The 24,163-nt window shown below is 34.1% G+C and overlaps 1 protein-coding gene across 2 annotated transcripts in view; it reads left to right on the forward strand.

Moving 5' to 3' along the window:
- Window positions 1–24,163, forward strand: part of SKA2 (spindle and kinetochore associated complex subunit 2) — a 56,981-nt gene that overhangs the window by 18,123 nt on the left and 14,695 nt on the right. For both annotated transcript variants that reach the window (XM_051994149.1, XM_051994148.1), the window contains exon 2: window positions 16,759–16,848. In XM_051994149.1, coding sequence (XP_051850109.1) covers window positions 16,759–16,848 — 90 coding nt within the window. The remainder of the gene's footprint in view (window positions 1–16,758; window positions 16,849–24,163) is intronic.

Consider the following 24,163-nt stretch of genomic DNA (forward strand, 5'->3'; position numbering starts at 1 on the left):
TGTAGCTCTGCTTTTTGACTTAGTACCTAAAACTTCTGTCATGTCATTATTTGGCTCATTTCCTAATTTATTTATAAGGAATTTAGATGTTTGGCTTAAAGGGAGAAATTAGAAATAACTTTAATTTAGAATTTGGAAATTAAAATTTTAAAAGTTGCATCACAATTTCATTTGAACTATCAGTTTATCAGTATTGATAGAGACGAATATTGCTAAATGCAGTTAAAAAGCTATTTAATTTCTCTTGAAATGTCACAAAGGAAAAATTGTGCAAGGGTATGTCCCATGCAGCTTAATTCCATTTTTTAAAGAAACATAATTTTAATACTTACTGATTTATGAATCATGTTGGGAGAGAAAAATCAGCGCAAAAGAGAAAAATCAGGAGAGAGGGAAAAAAAAAGGCAGAAAAAATAAGTGAACATAGCATGTGTTGATTTACATTCAATCTCTATAGTTCTTTTTCTGGATGCAGATGGCATTTTCTGTCTAAAGTCCATTGGGATTTCTTTGGATCACTGAAGCACTGAACAGAACCAAGTCTTTCATAGTTGACCACGGCACATTCTTGCTGTTACTGTGTACAATGTATTTTTGGTTCTGCTTGTTTCTCTCAGCATCAGTTCGTATAAATCTTTCCAGGCCTTTCTAAAATCAGCTTGTTCATCATTTTTTATAGAACATAATATTCCATTGTCTTCATATACCACAACTTAATTCAGTCATTCCCCAATTGATGAACATCTACTCATTTCCTAGTTCCTTGCCACTACAAAAAAAGGGCTGCTATAATCACTTTTGTACTAATGGGTCCTTTTCCCTTCTTTATGATTTCATTAGAATACAGGCACTGCTAGGTCAAAGGTTATGCACAATTTGATAGCCTTTTGGGCATAGTTCCAGATTGCTCTCCAGAATGTCTGAATCAGTTCACAACTCCACTAGCAATACATTAGTGTCCCAGTTTTCCCACATCCCCTCCAAACATTTATCATTATCTTTTCCTATCACCTTAATCACTGAGAGATATAAAGTGGTACCTCAGAGTTCTTTTAATTTGGATTTCTCTAATTTAATAGTGTGGTTTTTTTTTTTTTGTTTTTGTTTTTTGCTGAGACAATTAGGGTTAAGTGACTTGCCCAGGGTCACACAGCTAGGAAGTGTCAGTGTCTGAAACCAGATTTGAACTCAGGTCCTCCTGAATTCAGGGCTGGTGTTCTATCCACTGCGCCATCTAGCTGCCCCTTAATAGTGTGTTTTAAAGCATTTTTTCATATGACTATGGATGGCTTTAGTTTTGTCATCTGAAAATAGTTTGTTCATATCCTTTGAAGCTTAATCCCATTTTTACTTGTTTCTGTAAGCCATGTCATTTCTTGTATGCTTAATTTGTAAAATATGAAACAGTCTAAATTTTATGGTATATAAACTTTGTTATATGGTGTTAATATATTCATTAGATAGCTATGCTATAAAAATTTCTGGGGACATTCTCAACATTTGGATTTTGAAACCCATGTACAATGAGGGCAGCAACCATGGCAGAATTTAAATAACTTTCATATTAGATGGAGCACTCCAAGAGGAATCCACAATACGTGTAATTTGCTTTGAAGAGTTTGGCATAGTTTTTGGGATTTAAGTGTATCAGTTTTTTAAAGCTTTTTATTTTTCAAAACATGCATGGCCAATTCTTCAATATTAATCCTTGCAAAATCCTGTGTTCCAATTTCCTCCCCCTCTCCTTACCTTTTCCCCTAGATAACAAGTACATGTCAGTACATGTCAAACATGGTAGAAATATATGTTAAATCCAATATATGCATACATATTTATACAATTATCTTGCTGCACAAGAAAAATCAAATCAAATCCAATCAAACCGAAAAAAAAAGAAAAGAAAATGCAAGCAAACAACAACAAAAAGAGTGAAAATGCTATGTTGTGAACCACAGTTCTCACATTCCTCTCCCCTAGATAGCAAGTAGTTCAATATATGTCAAACACGGTAGAAATATATGTTAAATACAATATATGCATACATATTTATATAATTATCTTGCTGCACAAGAAAAATCAAATCAAATCCAATCAAACTGAAAAAAAAATGAGAAAGAAAATAAAATGCAAGCAAACAACAAGAGTGAAAATGCTATGTTGTGAACCACACTCAGTTCCCACAGTCCTCTCTCTGGGTGTAGATGGCTCTTTTCATCACAAGACCATTGGAACTGGTCTGAATCATCTCATTGTTGAAGAGAGTATAGCATCATTCTTAAGTCCACTATAATATCTAGACAAAAATGCTGTCTTTTTTTTTTTTCCTTTCTAACATCAACATTTCATTTTATCTCTTAAAATACAATTCTTGTTAGGACACATCACTGCTTTGTATTGTAGTTATATGCATATGCTTTTCTTCTCTGCTGTATTGTTAGTTCTTAGAGGGTAGGGACCATGATATACTTTTTTTTTAAATCTATTTTTCATCTCTTAGCTAATCTCTTACTTCTACCCCCAAACCTTGCATATACGCTAAATAATTGAAGGAATGAACAATTAAATCACCTCCTGAGAATTTTAAGTATCTTGTCGGGTCCTCAAACTACGGCCCTCGGGCCAGATGCGGCAGCTGAGGATGATTATTCCTCTCACCCAGGGCTTTGAAGTTTCTTTATTTAAAGGCCCACAAAACAAAGTTTTTGTTTTTTCCATAGTCCAGCCCTCCAACAGTCGGAGGGGGTATTGACCCCCTATTTAAAAAGTTTGAGGACCCCTGAGTTCCTCTCTTCCTGGCTTTAAGGTCAACTTTTTAGCTAGCACTTCAGGTTTTCTCTAAGTTTTTAACTTACTGTTAAATTCCAACACCTTCCCTTCTGACCCAAGACTTTGTTTTTCAGTACTTAGCACACTGCCTTACATTTGTGCTTAATTTTTGTTGAACTTTTGAAGTTTTGGCAAATACAACACATTTTTTTTTTCCTTTTTAATTTAGCTAAGCACTTTATTGCTGCCACCTGGAAGAAGGAATAAATGCATTTAACCCTGTAGATTTGCTTCAGAAAGTCTGAAATATGCTGGGAAGTTGAGTCGATTGGAATGTGGCCCTACATTTCATCTCTGTTTATAAACTTTATATAAACAATCAGTTGACTTCCCTATTTTAAAAAACCTCTTCATCAAGTAGATAAGCAACATTTAACTCCTTTTAAAAAGAAAAAGGCCTCTAACTAAAGTGCTTCTGTAATATTTTTGTCCCCTAGAGAGCCAGTATGGAGTAGCAATTTTGTTTTTACTTGTTTAAAAAAAAAAAATTATTCTCAATGAATATTATCTCTTCAAATAAACATCCTTTCATCTATCCATTGCCTGAATTGCTAAAGACTAATTTATTTATCCATTGCTCACATACTGTTTCTCATGATTTACTTTGGTTTTAGAACATGGTTGGCTATGGAAATTTGTTACTTCCTCTAATTTAAAGTTTGCTTTTTCTAATGTGTTAAGTACAATGGATCTCTCAAAGAAATTAATTGTTAAGTGATTAAATACTAATATATATATATACATAGAATCCAGATGAGAGTCTCATGGAGGCAGAGAATGTTCTCGCAAAGTAGAGTTTTAACCCCTGTTATCTGGATTCATTGAGTCAGAAGAAGATACATTTGCATTTAGGAGTCAAGAATTTGGCCAATGATTACTAAGGACATATTTTGAAACAGACATTTATTAATTACCATGTGCCAGACACTGTTCAAGACTCTAGAATTATGTAGACAAAAATCCTCCAAAACAATTCCTTCCTTCAAGAAGCATATATTATAATGGGGAAAGGAAGTGTGTGATACAGAGGTGATAGGTTTTGAGCTTAAAGCACCCTTAGAAACCCCCCTTGTCTGGAAAGTTACTTGCCCAAAGAGAGACAAAACAGTAATGTTGAGTTGATCCCTGATCTTCTGATTCCAAATCTCACTCTCATTCATTATGTTAACAGGTGAATAAATACAAAATGTACACAAAATAATTTCAGGAGGGAGCACCAAATAGAATGTGTTTGTCAGTTCTTGATCCTTACAAGTGGAACAGGATAAAATGGAATATGACATTCATTTGAGAGGAGATTGTGAAACTAAGGAAAATACTCAGACAGGCTTTTTTGATTGAAAATCATTTGTCAAAGATAATTTGAGACTAATGTGTATATATACTAATTAGCTACAATTTTATTCATCCTGTGTAGATACAGGATTTGAAATGCCAAACTCATTCCCCTTGGCTATAAATTTTGGTACGAAGGAGGCTCTACTCACATTTTGGCAACACCATTTATTTGAGATGGCAGCAAAAAGTCATTACCATTTTAGATAAAAACAAAAGTGTTTCTTGTAGACATGGGAGATAAACAAATATATTTTATTGAAGGCAATAGATGAAATTATGTAGGTGATGTGTGCCCTAATATTAGCTTCATAGAAACTACAGATTTATCAATACTGAATGCATATTTTTTAAATAAACAGTAATTAGACTTCCTGGCTTGGAAGCCAGGACACAATTCTCTAATTATAATAATAATTATTATTATAATAATTTAGTCCACAGATCTAGATTCTAATTTCAATTCTCACTATTACTGTATTAACAATATGCAAGTTGCCAAGTGGGAAAAACTCTCTTCCCTTCTTGTAGCCCAAGTAAACAAAGAGCCCCTCTCACCATATCCCTATCCCAATACATAAACAGCTATTCCCTCTATCAACCCAAGAGGAACTTGGGCTACAGACTTCAGGGTGACAGAAAAGGGGAATAAGAACTTAGATGAGGAGAAAAAGGTTTTTTGGCCATGTAGAGTCACTTTCAAGATGGAATATAGAAGAAACCCAGGGATTGGGAATTGGGGAAGGAGTTCCATTGAGTTTCCAGTAATTCTTAACATTGAAAAAAGGGGGGAAGATGGGGGAATTCCTGGCGAGGCTTTAAGGACAGTTGTTTTTGTTTGTCATTAGTCTCTGTTCCCAGACGGAAAGGGAAAATATGACACGGAATATATAAGCTTATGAAATATGCATTATACTCTTTTATTTTCTGTAATATTCTCTTTAAAATGTAACCTCTATTGAGGTTTTCTTGGGGGTCTCTGGAAGACAGTCTTCGTTTCAGTTCATCCCCACGTGAGTAGCCAGGGGTTAAAGTCCAAATCCTTTATTATCTCTTTCAAAGTTTTGTTTCTTTTCCTGGGGCTTCAGCTAGCTTTCTTGGAGGTCTTCTGTAGTCTTGGTTCCTAGAGCTTGAGCTCTTGCCTCCTTCTCTGGCCTCTGAATCTTTCCGAATTCCAAGGGTTTGTGCTTCAGCCTCCAGTGACAACAAAGGTGGAAGATGGAATGAATCTGTCTCAGCCTCCAAGAGCTTCTAGTGAGCTTGTCCTTTCTGGCACTGAGAGTTTCTTGCTTATATCCTCTACACTGAGTATACACCAATCATTATATCACTAGGAACCCATTATTTATTGTAAGATTAAATCAATGCTAAACTAGATTTAACCATCGTCTCCTCAATTCCATTTAGTACCTTCTGGCCCATAACATCTTTTTTTTTTTTTTAAATTTTTATTTAATAATTACTTTATATTGACACTCGTTTCTGTTCCGATTTTTTTTTCCCTCCCTCCCTCCACCCCCTCCCCTAGATGGCAAGCAGTCCTTTATATGTTGGATATGTTGCAGTATATCCTAGATACAATATATGTTTGCAGAACCGAACAGTTCTCTTGTTGCATAGGGAGAATTGGATTCAGAAGGTATAAATAACCCGGAAGAAAAACAAAAATGCAGATAGTTCACATTCGTTTCCCAGTGTTCTTTCTTTGGGTGTAGCTGCTTTTGTCCGTCATTTATCAATTGAAACTCAGGTCTCTTTGTCAAAGAAATCCACTTCCATCAAAATATGTCCTCATACAATATCGTTGTCGAAGTGTATAATGATCTCCTGGTTCTGCTCATTTCACTTAGCATCAGTTCATGTAAGTCTCGCCAGTCCTCTCTGTATTCATCCTGCTGGTCATTTCTTACAGAACAATAATATTCCATAACATTCATATACCACAATTTACCCAGCCATTCTCCAATTGATAGGCATCCATTCATTTTCCAGTTTCTAGCCACTACAAACAGGGCTGCTACAAACATTTTGGCACATACAGGTCCCTTTCCCTTCTTTAGTATTTCTTTGGGATATAAGCCCAATAGAAACACTGCTGGATCTGGCCCATAACATCTTGTAGGATTAAATCAATCATACTGAACCATGCTAAATTAGATAACTATTGTCTCTATCAATTCCACTGACTTAGTACCTTGTGAGAATCCTTTGTTTCAAGTTCAGAGTTCTGGCCCATAACAGTTTTCTTTTTTTGTTTAGACAATTGAGATTAAGCAACTTGCCCAGGGTCACACAGGTAGTAAGTATTAAATGTCTGAGGATTTGAACTCAGGTTTTCCTGATTTCATGGCCAGTACTCTAGCCACTGTACAATCTAGTTGCCCCAGATTATACTCTTAACATATGTAGTTCAGACCTCTTAACTAGCTATCTTTCCTCAACTGTCCTGTGACTTTCAAGATAATTACTTTCTATTTTACAAAAATTCATTATTTTCATTAATTTAAATCTTAAATTAGTTATCATTGGCACTCTCTAAATTTATTTCTATGGATTTTTAAACCAATTGCCCAGTCTTTTCAATGAATTTTGTTCTTTAAAGATATATACTGCTTCTTTTCATCCCAGCTTTACTAAAACTATAATTTCTAAATCACATTGTGAGATTTTCTTGGTATTACTTTAGCTATTTTAATGTACTCTGGGATTTTTTAAAAGATCTTAATAGTTATTAAAATGGAGAACTAAAGTTAATTAAGCAGTAACTGCCATCTTACTGTTTTACAAGGCAATTATCCAGCTCCCAAGAGTCTCATTTATAGCAGAGAGGGATATTTGAATGAAGTGTGGTGGCAATATCATTTAGTTCAATCCAGTAAGCAGTCTGAATTATCACATATTAATTAGTTTGGGGAATATCATGATTGGTCAATTATAAAATTGAGTTTCCTACTGTAATTTAAAAATACATTTCCTGTTGATACTACCAGATCCTAGAACCCTATCGATATTGGCTCTGCTGTGTACATAGCTGTGAGTAGTGCAATATTGCTTATAGGGTTTTAGTGTTTGGAAAGAACAGTGGCCAGGTTGAAGAACTGATACAGAAGATGCCATCATCCTTGATTAGATAAAACAGAATTGTAGCTAATTTTCTCATGAATACAAATCAAATTAAAGAAAATGTTAAATACTTGTACTTCTGTTGTCATTTTTAGAAGGTCACAGTCACAAAATTTATGAATTAGATGGAAGGATGCTCACCAGCCATCTAGTCCATCCTCTCTCTGAAAACTAATACCCCTTCCTCCCTGTCCCCCATAATATACCTGACAAGTGGTAAATCTAATCACTTGTCTGATGAACTCCAACTAGGAAGCTTGCTGCTTCCCAAAGTAGCCCAGTTAATTTTGGGGCTCTTCTGATTACAAAGAAGTTTTTCCTTAGGTCAAATCTAAAATTGCCTTCTAGTAACCAATACTCTTTTCTTTTAATTCTCCCATCTGAGGCCAAACAGAATAGATAGGTTTTTACAATTTAAAGATAACTATCACTTCGCTTACCTTTATTTTCTTCAGTCTAACTATCCTCCAATATCTTCATCCATTTTCAAATATAGCACAGATTCTTGATCCTTCAGTATTGAGATTGCTTTCCTCTGAAAGCTCTCTAGCTTATTCAGTGTCCAGTATGAAGTGTGCCTAAAACTGAACATAAAATTCCTTAGGTGATTTGAGTAGGGCCTGAGGTCTGAGCATAGTATATCAGGATTTACACTTTATTCTTAGAATGTGTGCCTCTTAGTGAAGTATATGTATTCATCATTTTTCTTTTTTAATGTAATTTTTTAAAACAAAATAAATTAAACTTATGTGCTAATTAATTTGCAATAGGGATTGTCAAAAGTCATAGAATTTTATTTATGAAAAAGACCTTGGAGATATTCTATAACCCTATCATTTTAAATATTTATTGATAACTTTTGTTTTTATAATTTTCACATTTCCCAGTATATCTTTGCACCTTCTTTCTTCCAGAGACCTCTCTTTTATAACAGTTTTTAAAAAGGGAAAAAAAAATTCAGCAAAACTATCAACCAAGTCTTACATTATAGTGTTACATTCTTAATTCCCCATTTGTGCAGAAGGAGTAAGGTAAATTCTTATATTTCTTTGAGTCTAGGCTTTGTAATAATTTCACAGCATCAGTTTAATTGTTTTGTTTTTCCATTTGCATTGTGATAGTAACTGATTCTGCTTGTTTCATTGACAACAATTCATATATCTTATCATGCCACTTTATTAAATTACATTCATATTCAGAGTTTCTTAGAGCATGATAATCTTTTAAAATTTTCTTTTAAATCATGAATCACATATAGAGTGATGTTTTGCAAAGTATTTTATAAATATTTCATTTTATCCTCACAACAAGTCAGAGAGGCAGATGCCATATTATCCATATTTTACAAATGAAAAAACTGAGGTGAACAGAGGTTTCTGTGACTTGCCCAAGAGTCACATAGCTAGTAAGTGTGTGAGGCTGGATTTTAATTTAATATTAGAAAAAAGAGGATATTGTATGAGGATGTATTCTGATGGAAGTGGAATTCTTTGACAAAGCGACCTAACTGAGTTTCAATTGATAAATGATGGACAGAAGCAGCTACACCCAAAGAAAGAACACTGGGAAACGAATGTGAACTATCTGCATTTTTGTTTTTCTTCCCGGGTTATTTTTACCTTCTGAATCCAATTCTCCCTGTGCAACAAGAGAACTGTTCAGTTCTGCAAACATATATTGTATCTAGGATATACTGTAACATATCTAACATATATAGGACTGCTTGCCATCTAGGGGAGGGGGTGGAGGAAGGGAGGGAGGGGAAAAATCGGAACAGAAATGAGTGCAAGGGATAATGTTGTAAAAAAAAAAATTACCCTGGCATGGATTCTGTCAATATAAAGTTATTATTAAATAAAATAAAAAAATAAAATTAAAAAAAAAGGATTGTATGTGAAACTGCACTTCTATTACATAATTTGGATTTTTAAAAAAAAGTATATACCATATTTATCACAGTAGCAAAACTATTCTTATCTGTATCTACTTAAAAGCTTTCTTGTTTTCTTGGAATTTTAAAAAATATTCTAATGATATTTTTTTTTCTGTTTTTTCTTTTGTTTTTTCATCTTTATTACTACCTAGATATCATCCTCCCTTCTAACAATTATCATCAAATAAAACAGATCCACATATTAGTTATTTCTGAAAAAGTGTAAATAATTCTATACGTCTAGTCCCATCACCTCTCTGCCAAGAGATGGGTAATATGCTTCATCACTAGTTTTCTAAAGTCATGATTTATAATTAGATTGTTTCAGAGTTGTCTAAATTATTCTCCTGATTCTACTCATTTCGCTGATTTTTTTATACAAATTTCCCCAGATTTTTCTGAATTTGCCATTTTTGTCATTTTTTTAATAAGTGCAGTAATATTTGATTTTTTTTAATGCCATGATTTCTTCAGCTGCTCTCCAGTTTATAGACATCCACTTTTTTCTAGCTGTTTGTATAATATGAATAGAACATTTCTTTTTAGGATTGACTTCCTTGGGTTATATGCACCTCAATGTAGGATCAGTAGGCCAAATGATATGGCCATTTCAGTGATTCCCTTAGTATAATTCCAAATTTATTTCCAGAATACTTAGACTGATATAGTTCCACAAGCCACACATTAGTATGCCTATGCACACCCTCTCCATCATTGACTGTCCTTTTATTATTTTTACCATGTCAAAGTGGTTGAAGTAGAACTTAAGACACACTTTGTCATTTTACAGTGAAGATACCAAGATACAATCCAACAAAATACTCATGGATCTGTGATCTCATGAGTTTGAGACATCCTTGTAATAATATAGATCATAAGCTGTGCATACCCTTTGATCCAGCAGTGTTTCTACTGGGCTTATACCCCAAAGAGATACTAAAGAAAGAAAAGGGACCTGTATGTGCCAAAATGTTTGTGGCAGCCCTGTTTGTAGTGGCTAGAAGCTGGAAAATGAAAGGATGTCCATCAATTGGAAAATGGTTGAGTAAATTGTGGTATATGAACGTTATGGAATATTATTGTTTTGTAAGGAACGACCAGCAGGATGAATACAGAGAGGACTGGCGAGACTTACATGAACTGATGCTGAGTGAAATGAGCAGAACCAGGAGATCATTATATACCTCAACAATGATACTGTTTGAGGATGTATTCTGATGGAAGTGGACCTCTTTGATAAAGAGAGCCTTAATTGATCAAAGATGGACAGAAGCAGCTACACTCAGAGAAAGAACACTGGAAATGAATATAAACTGCTTGCATTTATGTTTTTCCTCCCGGGTTATTTATACCTTCTGAATTCAATTCTCCCTGTGCAACAAGAAAACTGTTTGGTTCTGCACACATATATTGTATCTAGGATATACTGCAACCCATTCAACATGTAAAGGACTCTTGCCATCTGGGGGAAGGAGTGGAGGGAGGGAGGGGAAAAATCGGAACAGAAATGAATGCAAGGGATAATGCTGTAAAAAATTACCCTGGCATGCGTTCTATCAATAAAAAATTATTTAAAAAAATAATATAGATCATATCTCATCCATTTTTGCATACATTCTATGTGATTCTTGTACATGTTTTCCTAAAAGATGATCACAATGTCCACACATTGTATTGAAGACCTTCCAATGTTACAAAGGTACCAGTGGTTGTCCATCTTTCATGTGATTAGCCAATCTTCTTTTCTGATAGAGTAACTTGATAATATCCTTTACTAAATGGCTATTATGTACAAAACACCAGAGACCCTGAGGTAAAGTACTTGCCCAAGCTAACAGTGGAAGAGTTAGAATTAGAATCTTGGACTTGTCCTCTCTCAGATATTTGTTGACTAAGTTTATTGCCAATGAGAAGCACTTATTAGTTACATTAGAGTTGAGATTTTTGTGATTATGAAGCTAGTGTGTTTATTTTTTAGCTTAGTTTTTTAGCTGCTGACTTCCAGCTTTGTTCACTTCACTAGAAGGTAAACTTCATAAACTTTATTGCCAGTATCAGATTTAGGCTTTGCCAAAGTTGAAATGTTTCTTTAATCACCTTCTGCTACTCTCTTAATAGTAGATAACTAGAATCAAGCAAACAGTTCTGCATTTCTCCATTCTCAGCTCCAATTTGTTGCCCAATTCTTGGCATAAATTTCTGTTCCCTGTCTGTCCTTCATAACCCATATGTAATTCTACTTGGTGCACAGTGAAGTCTTTTCTAAACACTAGTGTAATGGAAATAAGACCAGTGCAATAATTAAATATAGGAATAAATCCATTAAAAGAAACCATCATTTTTGGTCACTCTGGTCTTAAAGTAAATGTTCCTGAAAGACAAGCATTTTTTCTTAATTCCTATTGGATTCTTAAATGCTTAAATTCTTTAAATACCTAACAATTGCAGGTAACTGTAGCTGAAACCACTCACTTTATTTTTTATTTTTATTTTTAATATTTTATTTTATTTAATAATAATTTTATATTGACAGAATCCATGCCAGGGTAATTTTTTTACAACATTATCCCTTGCACTCATTTCTGTTCCGATTTTTCCCCTCCCTCCCTCCACCCCCTCCCCTAGATGGCAAGCAGTCCTATATATGTTAGATATGTTACAGTATATCCTAGATACAATATATGTGTGCAGAACTCAACAGTTCTCTTATTGCACAGGGAGAATTGGATTCAGAAGGTATAAATAACCCGGGAAGAAAAACAAAAACGCAGATAGTTCACATTCGTTTCCCAGTGTTCTTTCTTTGGGTGTAGCTGCTTCTGTCCATCATTTATCAATTGAAACTCAGTTAGGTCTCTTTGTCAAAGAAATCCACTTCCATCAGAATACATCCTCATACAATATCGTTGTCGAAGTGTATAATGATCTCCTGGTTCTGCTCATTTCACTTAGCATCAGTTCATGTAAGTCTCGCCAGTCCTCTCTGTATTCATCCTGCTGGTCATTTCTTACAGAACAATAATATTCCATAACATTCATATACCACAATTTACCCAGCCATTCTCCAATTGATGGGCATCCATTCATTTTCCAGTGAAACCATTCACTTTAGAAAGAGGACAGTGGTTAGTAACTAGAGTGTGTTAAGAGTTTTTTTTTTGTTTTTTTTTTAAAGCAGTCTTAAGTGACTGCTTCATAACTTGTTTTAAAAGTAGCTTAAATGATTGATGCCAGTTTCAATGATCTTGTGATGAAGAGAGCCAGCTACCCAGAGAGAGGACTGTAGGAACTGAATGAACTAACATTCTTACTCTTTTCATTGTTGTTTGCTTGCATTTTGTTGTCTGCCAAATGGGAAACTAGGTGGTTAAGTGGTTAAAGCACCAGGTTTGGATTCTTCAAGAGGACCTGAATTCAAATCCAGTCTCAAACACTAACTCTGTGCTAGTCACTTAACCCTGTTGACCTGTTTCCTTGTTTATAAAAATAATCCTGGAGAAGAAAATGGCAAGCCACTTGAGTATTTTTGCCAAAAAAATCCTAAATGGGATGGCAGAGGATCAGATACAATTGAAATGACTGAGCAACATCAAAAACATTTAAATACCTACTATGTACCAGGTACTGCATTAGGTGCAGAGAACACAAAGGCAAAAAACAATTCTTGTTCTCAATGAGCTCACAGTCTAATGGGTGAGACAACATAAAAATGCATATGTATAAGCAAATTATAATGATTTGGATAAGTTGGAGATAACAGAAAAAAGGCATTAGAATTAAAGGGAAATGGGGAAAACTTCCTTTAGGAGGTAATGACTTCAGCTAGAACTTGAAGGAAGTCAGAGAAACCAGGAAGCAGAAATAATAAGAAAGAGAGCATAGGAGACAGTGAAAATGCCCTGAGTCAAGAGATGCCTTACCTTATTCAAGGAACAGCTGGGCAGTTGGAGCATACAGTGTGTGTGATAGGCTAAAATGTGTAAGAAGACTGAAAAGATGAGGCAGGGTAGGTTATGAAAAGCTTTTTTGACTAGCCAAAATTTTTTATTCAGTAATAGGGAGTCAATGTCATTTATTGGTTAAGTAAGTAACATTGTTAGATCTTTAATTCAGGAAGATCATTGTCAGCTTAAGTAGAAGACGAAGGGGGATGGGGAGAGACATAGTAGAGAGACCTATAATCTAGATATGAAGTGATAGGAACCTGTACTAAGGCAGTGGTAGTATCAGAGAACAGAAGGTAGTATCAGAGAACAAGAAATATCATAAAGGTAAAATTGACAGGCGTTGGCAACAGACTAGATAAGAAATATGAGAATGAGGAATGATACCTATTTGTTTTCAGAAAAACCTGGAAACTCTGTGAACTCAAGCAAAGTGAAATGTACTGTATACAGAGTAATAGCAAAGTTGTGGGATGATTAGCTGTGAATGACTTGCTGTTTGCAGCAATACAGTGATCCAAGACTAGTCTCTGAAGGACTTGATGAAAAATGCTGTCCATACCCAGAGAAAAACTGATTGAGCCTACAGAGTGAAGCATATTTTTTTAACTTCATTTTTTTTCTTGAGGGTTTTTTTTTAGGGGCAGAGATCTATGTTTTTTTTTAAACAACATGAATTTTATGGAAATGTTTTTACACAACTTCATAAGTGCCTTCTTAATGGGGGTGGAGGGATAAGAAGGGAGAATCTGGAACTCAAAATTTTAAAAACAAATATTAAAAAATGTTTTAAATGTAACTGGGGAAAACAAAAATATTAAAACACTAGAGAAAAAAGAATGATACCTAGCTGCAAGCCTGGGGAACTACTAGTAATAGGAAGGTTAGGAAGAGAGAATAGTTTTGGTGAAAAGATAATGGGTTCAGTTTTGAATATACTGAATATACTGGGATGTCAGTAGGACATCTTTGTCCATAATAGATGTCCAATAGGCTATTGAAAAGGAAAAGACGAAAGGACTGGGAGTTTTTAGTTTTTCTGTCATATTACTTTTGAAATCTGTCCCTCTTCCTCTTCTGTCCATTGACCCATCTTTTGTAATAAAGATTTTAAAAGAAAATAGGTTCAAAAAAGTAGCTGTCTAATAGTATATGTAAACAATGTTCCACATCTATAGTCCTTCACCTTTGTGATGAAAAATTTTTTTTCAGCTCTTCCCCACTGCCTTGCTTAGTCAATATGATTAGGCATCAATTGTTTCTTTCTTTTCTTTTTTTTCCCCAAAATTTTTCCTCTTCCTTTTTTTCTTTCTTTTTACTTTGGTGTCCTTATGGATATTGTAATATTTTTCTCCTGATTCTTTTTACTTTCTCTGCCTTAATTGATATGTTTTCCAATATTTCCCTGGATTCTTCATAGTCTTGATTTCATGCAATTCAGTAATATTCCATTTTATTAAATTATCACCATTTGTTTAGGCCTTTGCCAATTAATTGATACATATTTTGCTACCTGCTACAAAAACAACATTCATTTCTACTACCACCTGAATTTTTTTTGTGAAGTTACTGAACATTTCTCCCTCCTCAATCACAGTAGTTTTCCCTCTTAGAGCACTATCAGCAGTATATATGTAGTCCAGACTATATGGACCATTGATACCCCAAATTTTAACTGTTGGGCTACAAGTATAACATTCAACTGTTTAAGACTTTTAATTGTTTATATTACAATATGACACTAGGGTTTATTTTTTTTAATTTTAATAGTATTTTATTTTTCCTAATATATGTAGTGATAGTTTTCAACAATCACCTTTGCAATATCTTGTGTTCCAATTTTTTCCCTCTTCTCCCCTCTCCTTCCTCCTCAAGACAGCAAGCAATCCAATATAAGTTAAATATTTCCATATTTGTCATACTGTGCAAGAAAAATCAGACAAATGGGGAAAAAAAAATAACAAAAAGGTGAAAATACTCTACTTTGATCCACATTCAGTCTCTCATCACAAGTCTTGGAATTTAGGCTCTCTTTATAAAAGAGAACAAGTTAATAACTTTCTTAATTAATAATAGTTATAAGCTTATCTCATGCCAAATGTTAGATTGGCTAACATGATAAAAAAAGGAAAATAATTTTGGAGAAGATGTAGGAGAATTGGGACACAAATGCACTGCTGGTAGAATTGTGAATGATCCAACCATTTTAGAGAACAATTTGGAATTATACCCCAAGGGCAACCAAACTGCATATCTTTTGATCTAGCAGTAACACTACTAGGTCTATATCTCAAAGAGATTATAAAAAGGGGGAAAGAATTTATATGTGCAAAAATATAGCAGCTCTTTTTGTGGAAGCAAAATACTAGAAACTGAGGGTTAAACATGGTTAAACAAGCTGTGGTATATGAAGATAATGAAATACTACTGTGTAATAAGAAATGATGAGCAAGCAAATTTCAGAAAAACCAGGAAAGATTGTTACAAAGTGAAATGAGCAGAATTAGAAAAACATTGTATACTGTATTAGCAACTTTGTGTGATTATCAACTATGAATGAAATGACTTAGCTTTTTTCAACAAGTACAAAGTACAAAGGACTTAATGGAAAAATGCAGATTGAAGCAAACTTTTTTCACTTACTTTATTCTTTTTCAGGTTTTCTCCCTTTGGTTCTGTTCCTTTCACAGCTGTGACTAATATAGAAATATGTTTTACATGATTGCACATGTACAACCTATATCAACGTGCCCACCATTTTAGGAAGGGGGGAAGGGAAGTTTTTCCCTGTTCCAATATTTCCCTGGATTCTTCATAGTCTTGATTTCATGCAATTCAATAATTGAACAGTTGAGTTCCAAAAAATTGGAACTCAAAAAATTTCAAAAACGAATGCTAAGAACTGTTCTGACATGTAATTGGAAAAAATACTTTAAAAAATAATAGTTGTAAGTCATAGTCAAGTAATATGAAATATCATGGTATTAAAAATCATTTTGAATTTTATTTAAGTCCCATAATGGAAAAGTTTCCCCCTTCTTCTTGACTCCCTCATTCCTTCTACTTCAAAATATAATACAATATTTGCTTCATCTCAACAATTTATTTTAACTTTATTCCCTCTTAAAAAAAGAAATGTTGCCTTGTATAATATATTCCATGTTGATTTATTCTGATAACATGTTGCCCAGAAATTATTTCAGATCTTAAACGTACAGCATTATTTCATGATTTAAACTTGGAAAGACTGAGGAGAAGGCTTGTTCCTTCACCATGTATTGTTCCAACAAAAACAGCATATAGTTAGCTGGATAGTTTTGATATTTCTTGGGAACTTTTGAGTTCCTTCCTGGTTCACAGGAAAAGGATATATATAAATACAAAAATATGTAACCTTACAGTGACTCCTTATACCACATTGTTTGATTTTTTCAGTCTTTGCTTTTCTGTGTTGACTTTTCAATTATATATATTTTGACCTTAGTTAAAAATCTAAGGGAAAGGGAGGAATGAGCAATAAAACTATCAAGCTATATTTTGGTTATGTTTTTATGCTTCATAAATTAATACCTTTTTGTCTACTCTTGCATGTCTTAGTTCCAGAAAGCAGAATCTGATTTGGATTACATTCAACACAAGCTGGAATTTGAAGTCAAGAAAAGTCTTCCTGATGATTCGTCAGAAGAGGTAACCTCTACAATAAATGAATTGTTTTAAAATAATTTAAAACAAGCTATTACTTTGTGGCCATTAGGTCTTATGACAAATATTTTATCAGTAATATTGAGTGTAACAAGTCATTTGATCTTGTGAGATTGTAATTGTAAATGAAAACCAATTTCAAATCTTACCTGTGTGACTCTTGTTCAAGTCTTTCAATAACTTCTCTAAAGAAGGTCTCTCTAATATGTAAGGACCTTTTTCACTTTCCCTTAAGAGTCACAGTGGAAAGAGAACTGATTCTGGAGTTAGAGGACTGAGGTTTCTAATTCTGTCTGACTTACTGACCAATGTAATTAATTACAAGCAAATCATCCCAACTCTGGACTTCAATTTTTTCATCTCTAAAATTAAGGGGGTTATCTTAGATGGTTTCTAATGTCCCTGCCAGCTCTAAATTTATGATCTTAGGATCATGAGAAAACCCATGGACCAACCAAGCCATTCATTGTTTTTTTAAGTATACTTTTCTTTGAAAATATTCTTTATTTCATTTCTCCTTTATTTTAGATCTGTGTCCTTCAATATATTCTTGGATTTTGAATTACAGTTAGTTGAGTAGAGAATGACAGGATATATAGAATTGACAGAAGATACTTTCTACAGATATCTAGAAATAAGAAAATCTATGAGTACTAAATTGTACCCTTACCGCAAAAATAACAGGAATAGAAATATAACCTCTGAGATGGACAGGACTCTTGATATTTTTAGAAAGCAAGTGCCCATAAGAATTCTTAGAATTCACTAGGTCCAATTTTTTGCTTTCCTGCTTTCTTTCTCCTCTTTCTTGTGACTATTAGTTTATAATCTAATTGTCTTGGTTCAGTGGTGGCAAATTAGTATGGGAAAAGCTATATGTTATAGTGAAAAAATACTATCTTTGAAATCAGAATATCTGAATTAAAATATAAATTTTGTTGCTTCTTACCTATACAGTTGGACAGTTTTTCTCCCTGAGGCTCAGTTTTCTAATCTATAAAATGAAATCTTCTAAGGTATCTTATAGCTTTGAGTTAAGTGATCTGGTCCATTCTATCTTCTCTACTATCTTCTTTCGTCTAAGAGAGTGAGGATATATTTAGTATTTCCCCCTTTCACCAATTATCTAATGCCACCTTACTTAATTTAAGCAGTCTTATTCCCAGTTGTACACATCCTCTTTTTCTTCCTCTCCCTTCTTTTGCCCACTTATCACAGGAAAATCTCTCCATTATTTTGTCTTCTTTTCATTATTTTCATGAGCTAAAACATTACCCACAAAGAGCTGTTAAGTGTAAAGAATAGTGTTAATGACAACTGAATCAAAAAGGGAAAAAGCTATATATTCTAAAATGAAATTAGACAAGATTAAATGATCAACTGTGAATGATTTAGCTACTCTCAGTAATATAATGTCCAAGACAATTCTAAATGATTTATGAACTCCAAAGAAAGAACTGAAGGAGTCTGAATGAAAAACAATGCGTACTTAAAAAAAAAAAAAAACTTGCTCTCTTCTTTCTTTATAATTTTTTTTTGCCTGTGTTTTGTTTCACAACATGACTAATATTGAAGTGTTTTACATGATTGCACATGTACAACCTATATCAAATTATTTGTTTTTTCAATGAGGGGACGAGGAAAAGACCTTGGAACTCAAAATTTAAAACTGTATAAATTGTTCTCCTAATTCTGCTCACTTTATTTTCCATTCATACAAGTCTTCGCAGGTTTTTCTGGAAACCTCTTTATTATTTCGTAAAGCACAATAGTATTCCACTTCATTTATATACTATAACTTGTTCAGCCATTACACAATTGATAGGCATCCCCTCAGTTTCCAATTCTTTGCCACCACAAAAAAAAAAAAAAAAAAAAAAAACCTTCTATAAGTCTTTTTTTTTTTTTTTTTTTTTTTTTTACACACAGGTCCTTTTCTTCTTTACCTGATCTGTTTGGGTTACAAACATGGTCACAGTATTGCTAGGCAAAAGAGTTTTCAGTTTAATAGCTTTTGGGACATAGTTCCAAAATGCTTTATACAATAGTTGGACAAATTTTACAGCTCCACTATATACATCCATACATCAGTGTGCCTGTTTTCTGATAACTCCTCCAGCAAAAGAAAACATAGAGCTCCCCCACATCCTTCCCTCCCAAAAAGCATAAGAAAATAATGCTTCATTATGTATTCGGACTCAGTTCTTTCTCTGGGTATGGTTAGCATTTTTTCATAAGTTCTTCAGAGTAGTCTTTGATTATTTTATTGCTAAGAATAGCAAAGTTATTTACAGCTGATCGTCTCACAACATTCCTATTACTTTGTATATAGTACATTTCATTTTGTATAAGCTCATGGAGGACTTCCTACAGTTTTCTGATAGCATCCTGCTCGTCATTTCTTATAGAATAATATTATTCCTTTCATAGTCACGTACCACAATTGATTCACCCATTCCCAAATTGATAAGCATCCTCTCAATTTCCAATTCTTTGCTCTGAGAAAAGAACTGCTGTAAATACTTTTGTACATATAGGCCCTTTTTAAAATTTTTTTTTTTAATCTCTTTTGGCATTTGGTGGTATTGTTAAGTCAAAGGATATGCATGATTTTATAGCCCTTCGGCTATAGTTCATGTCTTTTGATCATTTATCAATTGGTGAATGGTTTTTATTTTTTAATAAATTTGACTCAATTCCCTATACATTTGAGAAAAGAGGCCTTTATCAGAGAAACTTGCTTCAAAATTCTTTTCACTGAGATACTCTAGTGGCTTTGTGACTTGGTTCTTTTTTTTTTTTTTTAATTTTATTTTATTTTATAATAACTTTATATTGACAGAATCCATGCCAGGGTAATTTTTTTTTACAACATTATCCCTTGCACTCGCTTCTGTTCCGATTTTTCCCCTCCCTTTCTCTACCCCCTCCCCTAAATGGCAAGCAGTCCTATATATGTTAGATATGTTGCAGTATATCCTAGATACAATATATGTTTGCAGAACCGAGCAGTTCTCTTGTTGCACAGGGAGAATTGGATTCAGAAGGTAAAAACAATTCGGAAGAACAACAAAAATGCAAATAGTTCACATTCGTTTCTCAGTGTTCTTTCTTTGGGTGTAGCTGCTTCTGTGTGACTTGGTTCTTAAGGGGGAAAAATGCTATATAATTATATATAGCATTTGGCTATATAGCAAACTGTTTTAAACTGGTTGTGCCTTACTGCTCCATTAAAATTGTATTGTTCGATCCCTTAATAAATGCTTGTAATGAAAACAAATTTTAAAAATTTTTTTCACCATTAATATTGCTAATTGTATTGTTAATTCCCTTGTTTATCCTATTTTCTCTTTTACCCTGTGCCTCCTCAAAAGTGTTTTGCTTCTGGCCATCCCTCCCCTGATATATACCCTCTTTTTTATCACCCTCCTCATATTCCCTTCCCCTCCTACCTTTCTTCAGGTAAGATTTATATGCCCATAAAGATGATTTTCTCTTTCAACCAATTCTGAGAAGAAGGCTCACTTACTCCCCCACTTTCTCTCCCTCTCTTTCCCTTTACTGTAAAAGCTTTTTTTTTTTTGTCCCTTTTATGGCAGATAATTTATGCCATTTTATGTCTCCCTTTTCCTTTCTTCCAGTACATTCCTCTCTTACCCCATACACACACACACACACACACACACACACACACACACACACACACATAAAGATAGATATTATCTTTATTTTAATATTATTCAACTTACACCTGTTGTCCTCTTCTTATATATAGCTGCCATATGAGGAAGTTCTTATGAGTTGCAAATGTCATTCTTTCATGTAGGAATGTAAACAGATAATTCTTATTAAGTCCCTTTTGATTTCCCTTTCCTGATTACCTCCTTAAGCTTTTTCTGAATCATGTTTTTGAAAATCATATTTTCTATTCAATTCTGTTTTGGTTTTTTTTTTAATCACGGATGCTAGAAAGTCCTTTATTTCTTTAAATATTCACCTTTTCTCCTAAAGGTTTGTACTCATTTTGGTTGAGTAGGTGGTTTTTGATTATAATCCTAGCTTTTCTGCTCTCCACAATATAATATTTCAAGCCCTCTGATTCTTTAATGTAGAATCTTGTGTTATCATGATTGTGGCTCCACTATACTTGAATTGTTTCTTTCTGGATGCTTACAATATTTTCTCCTTGATCTTGGAATTCTGGAATTTGGCTGTGATATTCCTGGGAGTTTTCATCTTGGGAACTCTTTCAGGAGGTGATTAGTAGCTTCTTTCCATTTCTATTTTTACCCTCTGGTTCTAGTTATCAGGAAACCAAACTATCACTCTTTGGTTCTAGTTATCAGGACAGTATTTCTTATTTTTATTATTATTATAGCTTTTTTATTGAAAGAAAATATTCTTGGGTAATTTTTCAACATTGAGCTTTGTAAACACTTCTGTTCCAACTTTTCCTTTCCTTCTCTCCACCTCCTCCCCTAGATGGCAGGCAATCTCATACATGTTTAACATGTTAAAGTATATCTTAAATACAATATATATGTACATATTTATACAGTTCTCTTGTTGCACAAGAAAAATCAGATTTAGAAAGAAGGTAAAAATAACCTGGGAAGAAAAACAAAAAATGCAAACAGTCCATACTCATTTCCCAGTGTTCTTTCACTGAGTATAGCTGGTTCTGTTCATCACTGATCAGTTGGAATTGAATTGGATCCTCTCATTGCTAAAAATAGCCACTTCCATCAGAATTGATCTTCATATAGTATATTGTTGAAGTGTATAATGATCTCCTGTTCTGCTCAATTCACTCAGCATCAGTTCATGTAAGTCTCTCTCCAAGCCTCTCTGTATTCATCCTGCTAGTCATTTCTTACAGAACAATAATATTCCATAACATTCATATACCATAATTTACTCAGCCAGTCTTCAATTAATGGGCATCCATTCAATTTCCAATTTCTAGCCACTATGAAAAGGGCTGCCATAAACATTTTTGCATGTACAGGTCCCTTTCTCTTCTTTAATATCTCTTTAGGATATAAGACCAGTAGTAACACTGCTGGATCAAAGGGTATGCACAGTTTGATAACTTTTTGAGCATAATTCCAAATTGTTCTACAGAATGGTTGGATCCTTTCACAATTCCATCAACAATGCATCCGTGCAGGACAATATTTCTTGATAACTTCTTAAAAGATGGTGTCTAGGCTCTTTTTTTGATCATGGATTTTAGGTAGATCAATAATTTTAAAATTATCTCTTGGATCTATTTTCCAGTTCAGTTGTTTTTCCATTGAGATATTTCACGTTGTTTTCTATTTTCCCATTCTTTTGGTTTCTTTTATTGTTTCTTGATTTCTCATAAGTCATTAGCTTCCATTTACCCAATTCTAATTTTTAAGGAATTATTTTCTTCAGTGAACTTTTGTCCCTCTTTTTTCATTTAGCCAATTTTGCTTTTTTATTTTTCTCTTTATTAGCTTTTTAGATTTCCTTTTGCAGCACTCTCATTTTTCTTCCCAATTTTCCTTCTATCTCTTACTCAGTTTTCAAAATCCTTTTTGAGCTTTTCCATGGCCTGAGACCAATTATTATTTTTCTTGGAGGCTTTGGATGTAGGAGCTTTGACTTTTTCTTCTGAGTGTGTGTTTTGATCTTTGTCACCATAATAATTTTCTGTGGTCAGACTTTTTTTCTGTTGTTTGCTCAATTTAATTCTTTATTAAAGTAGAGTTCTGTTTCCCGGGTGAAAGGTATAATGTCCCAGGCTTCAGGGGGTTTATGCAGCTGTTTTCAGAGCTCCTTCTAGGAATCTGACTGTAAGCATTCTTTTCTGCCCTGGAATTGTGACTGTAAACATTCTTTTCTGCCCTGGAATTGTTAGGATAGTCCCCTTAGACATCTTAGACATTCCCTTAAAAAGACTTCATGTGATGAACTGATGCTAAGTGAAATGAGCAGAACCAGGAGATCATTATATACTTCAACAACGATACTGTTTGAGGATGTATTCTGATGCAAGTGGATCTCTTCGATAAAGAGAGCTAATTCAGTTTCAATTGATCAAGGATGGACAGAAGCAGCTATACCCAAAGAAAGAACACTGGGAAATGAATATAAACTGTTTGCATTTTTGTTTTTCTTCCTGGGTTATTTATACCTTCTGAATCCAATTCTCCCTGTGCAACAAGAAAACTGTTCAGTTCTGCACACATATATTGTATCTAGGATATACTGTAACCTATTCAACATGTAAAGGACTGCTTGCCATCTGGGGGAGTGGGTGGAGGGAGGGAGGGGAAAAATTGGAACAGAAGTGAGTGGAAGGATAATGCTGTAAAAAATTACCTTGGCATGGGTTCTGTCAATAAAAAGTTATTTAAAAAAAAAAAAAAAGACTTCATGTGAGCTGAGGCCTGCAGAAGCTGCTAGCCACCACTGCTACTATCATCAGCCATGCACACTCCTAGTTTGCAGGTTTCCCAAGGCCCTCTCACCTTATTGGCAAACTTTTCCTGCTGACCTTATAAGTCGTATTTGGTGTCTCTGGGCTGAGAGATCTGGAAACTGCTAGTACTACCTATGATTCAGAGACTCAAGGCCTAATCCTACTTTGTTGGCACATGGGGATAGGCCAGGACTGGGGCTGGGGCTGTGCTGGCTAGGGGCCTGTGTCAGGACTACCCTGGACTCCCACTCTGATGCAACAGACCCCTTCTGCTGACCTTCCAAATTGGTCTTCAGCAGGGAAATTGTTCCACTCCGTTTTTTCATAGGTTCTGATGCTCTAAAATTTAAGAATAATTATTTTAAAAATTTGGAAGGGTTTGGGGGAGAGCTTCACAAGTCCCTGCCTAATTTATTCTACTATCTTGGCTCCACCTCCTTGGTAAAAGTAGTTTAAAAAAATATTTCATTGATACTGATTTCTTTTAAATATTAACTTCCCAATGGCAATTCTCTTCATAATTGAATTGTCTTTTATAACACATAAATACAGTAAGCAAACAAATCAACACTTTGGTCACATCTGAAAATGCTTGCAGCATTCTGTTCATTAACTCTTTGCTGATAGGCAAGAGGCATTCTTTATTATAAAGTTCTCTGAAATCATAATTACTCACCACTGCATTTACTGGCACTCTAAAATCTTTTAGTGTTGTTTTCCTTTACATTATTGTAATGATCATGGAAAATGTTCTGACTCTACTTCCCTTTGGGTCAGCCCATATAAATCTCACAAGGTTTCTCTACATGCTTCAAAATTTCCATTACTTATGGTACCATGTATTTTTCC

Source organism: Antechinus flavipes, chromosome 4 (assembly GCF_016432865.1).
Source record: "Antechinus flavipes isolate AdamAnt ecotype Samford, QLD, Australia chromosome 4, AdamAnt_v2, whole genome shotgun sequence".
Taxonomy (NCBI): domain Eukaryota; kingdom Metazoa; phylum Chordata; class Mammalia; order Dasyuromorphia; family Dasyuridae; genus Antechinus; species Antechinus flavipes.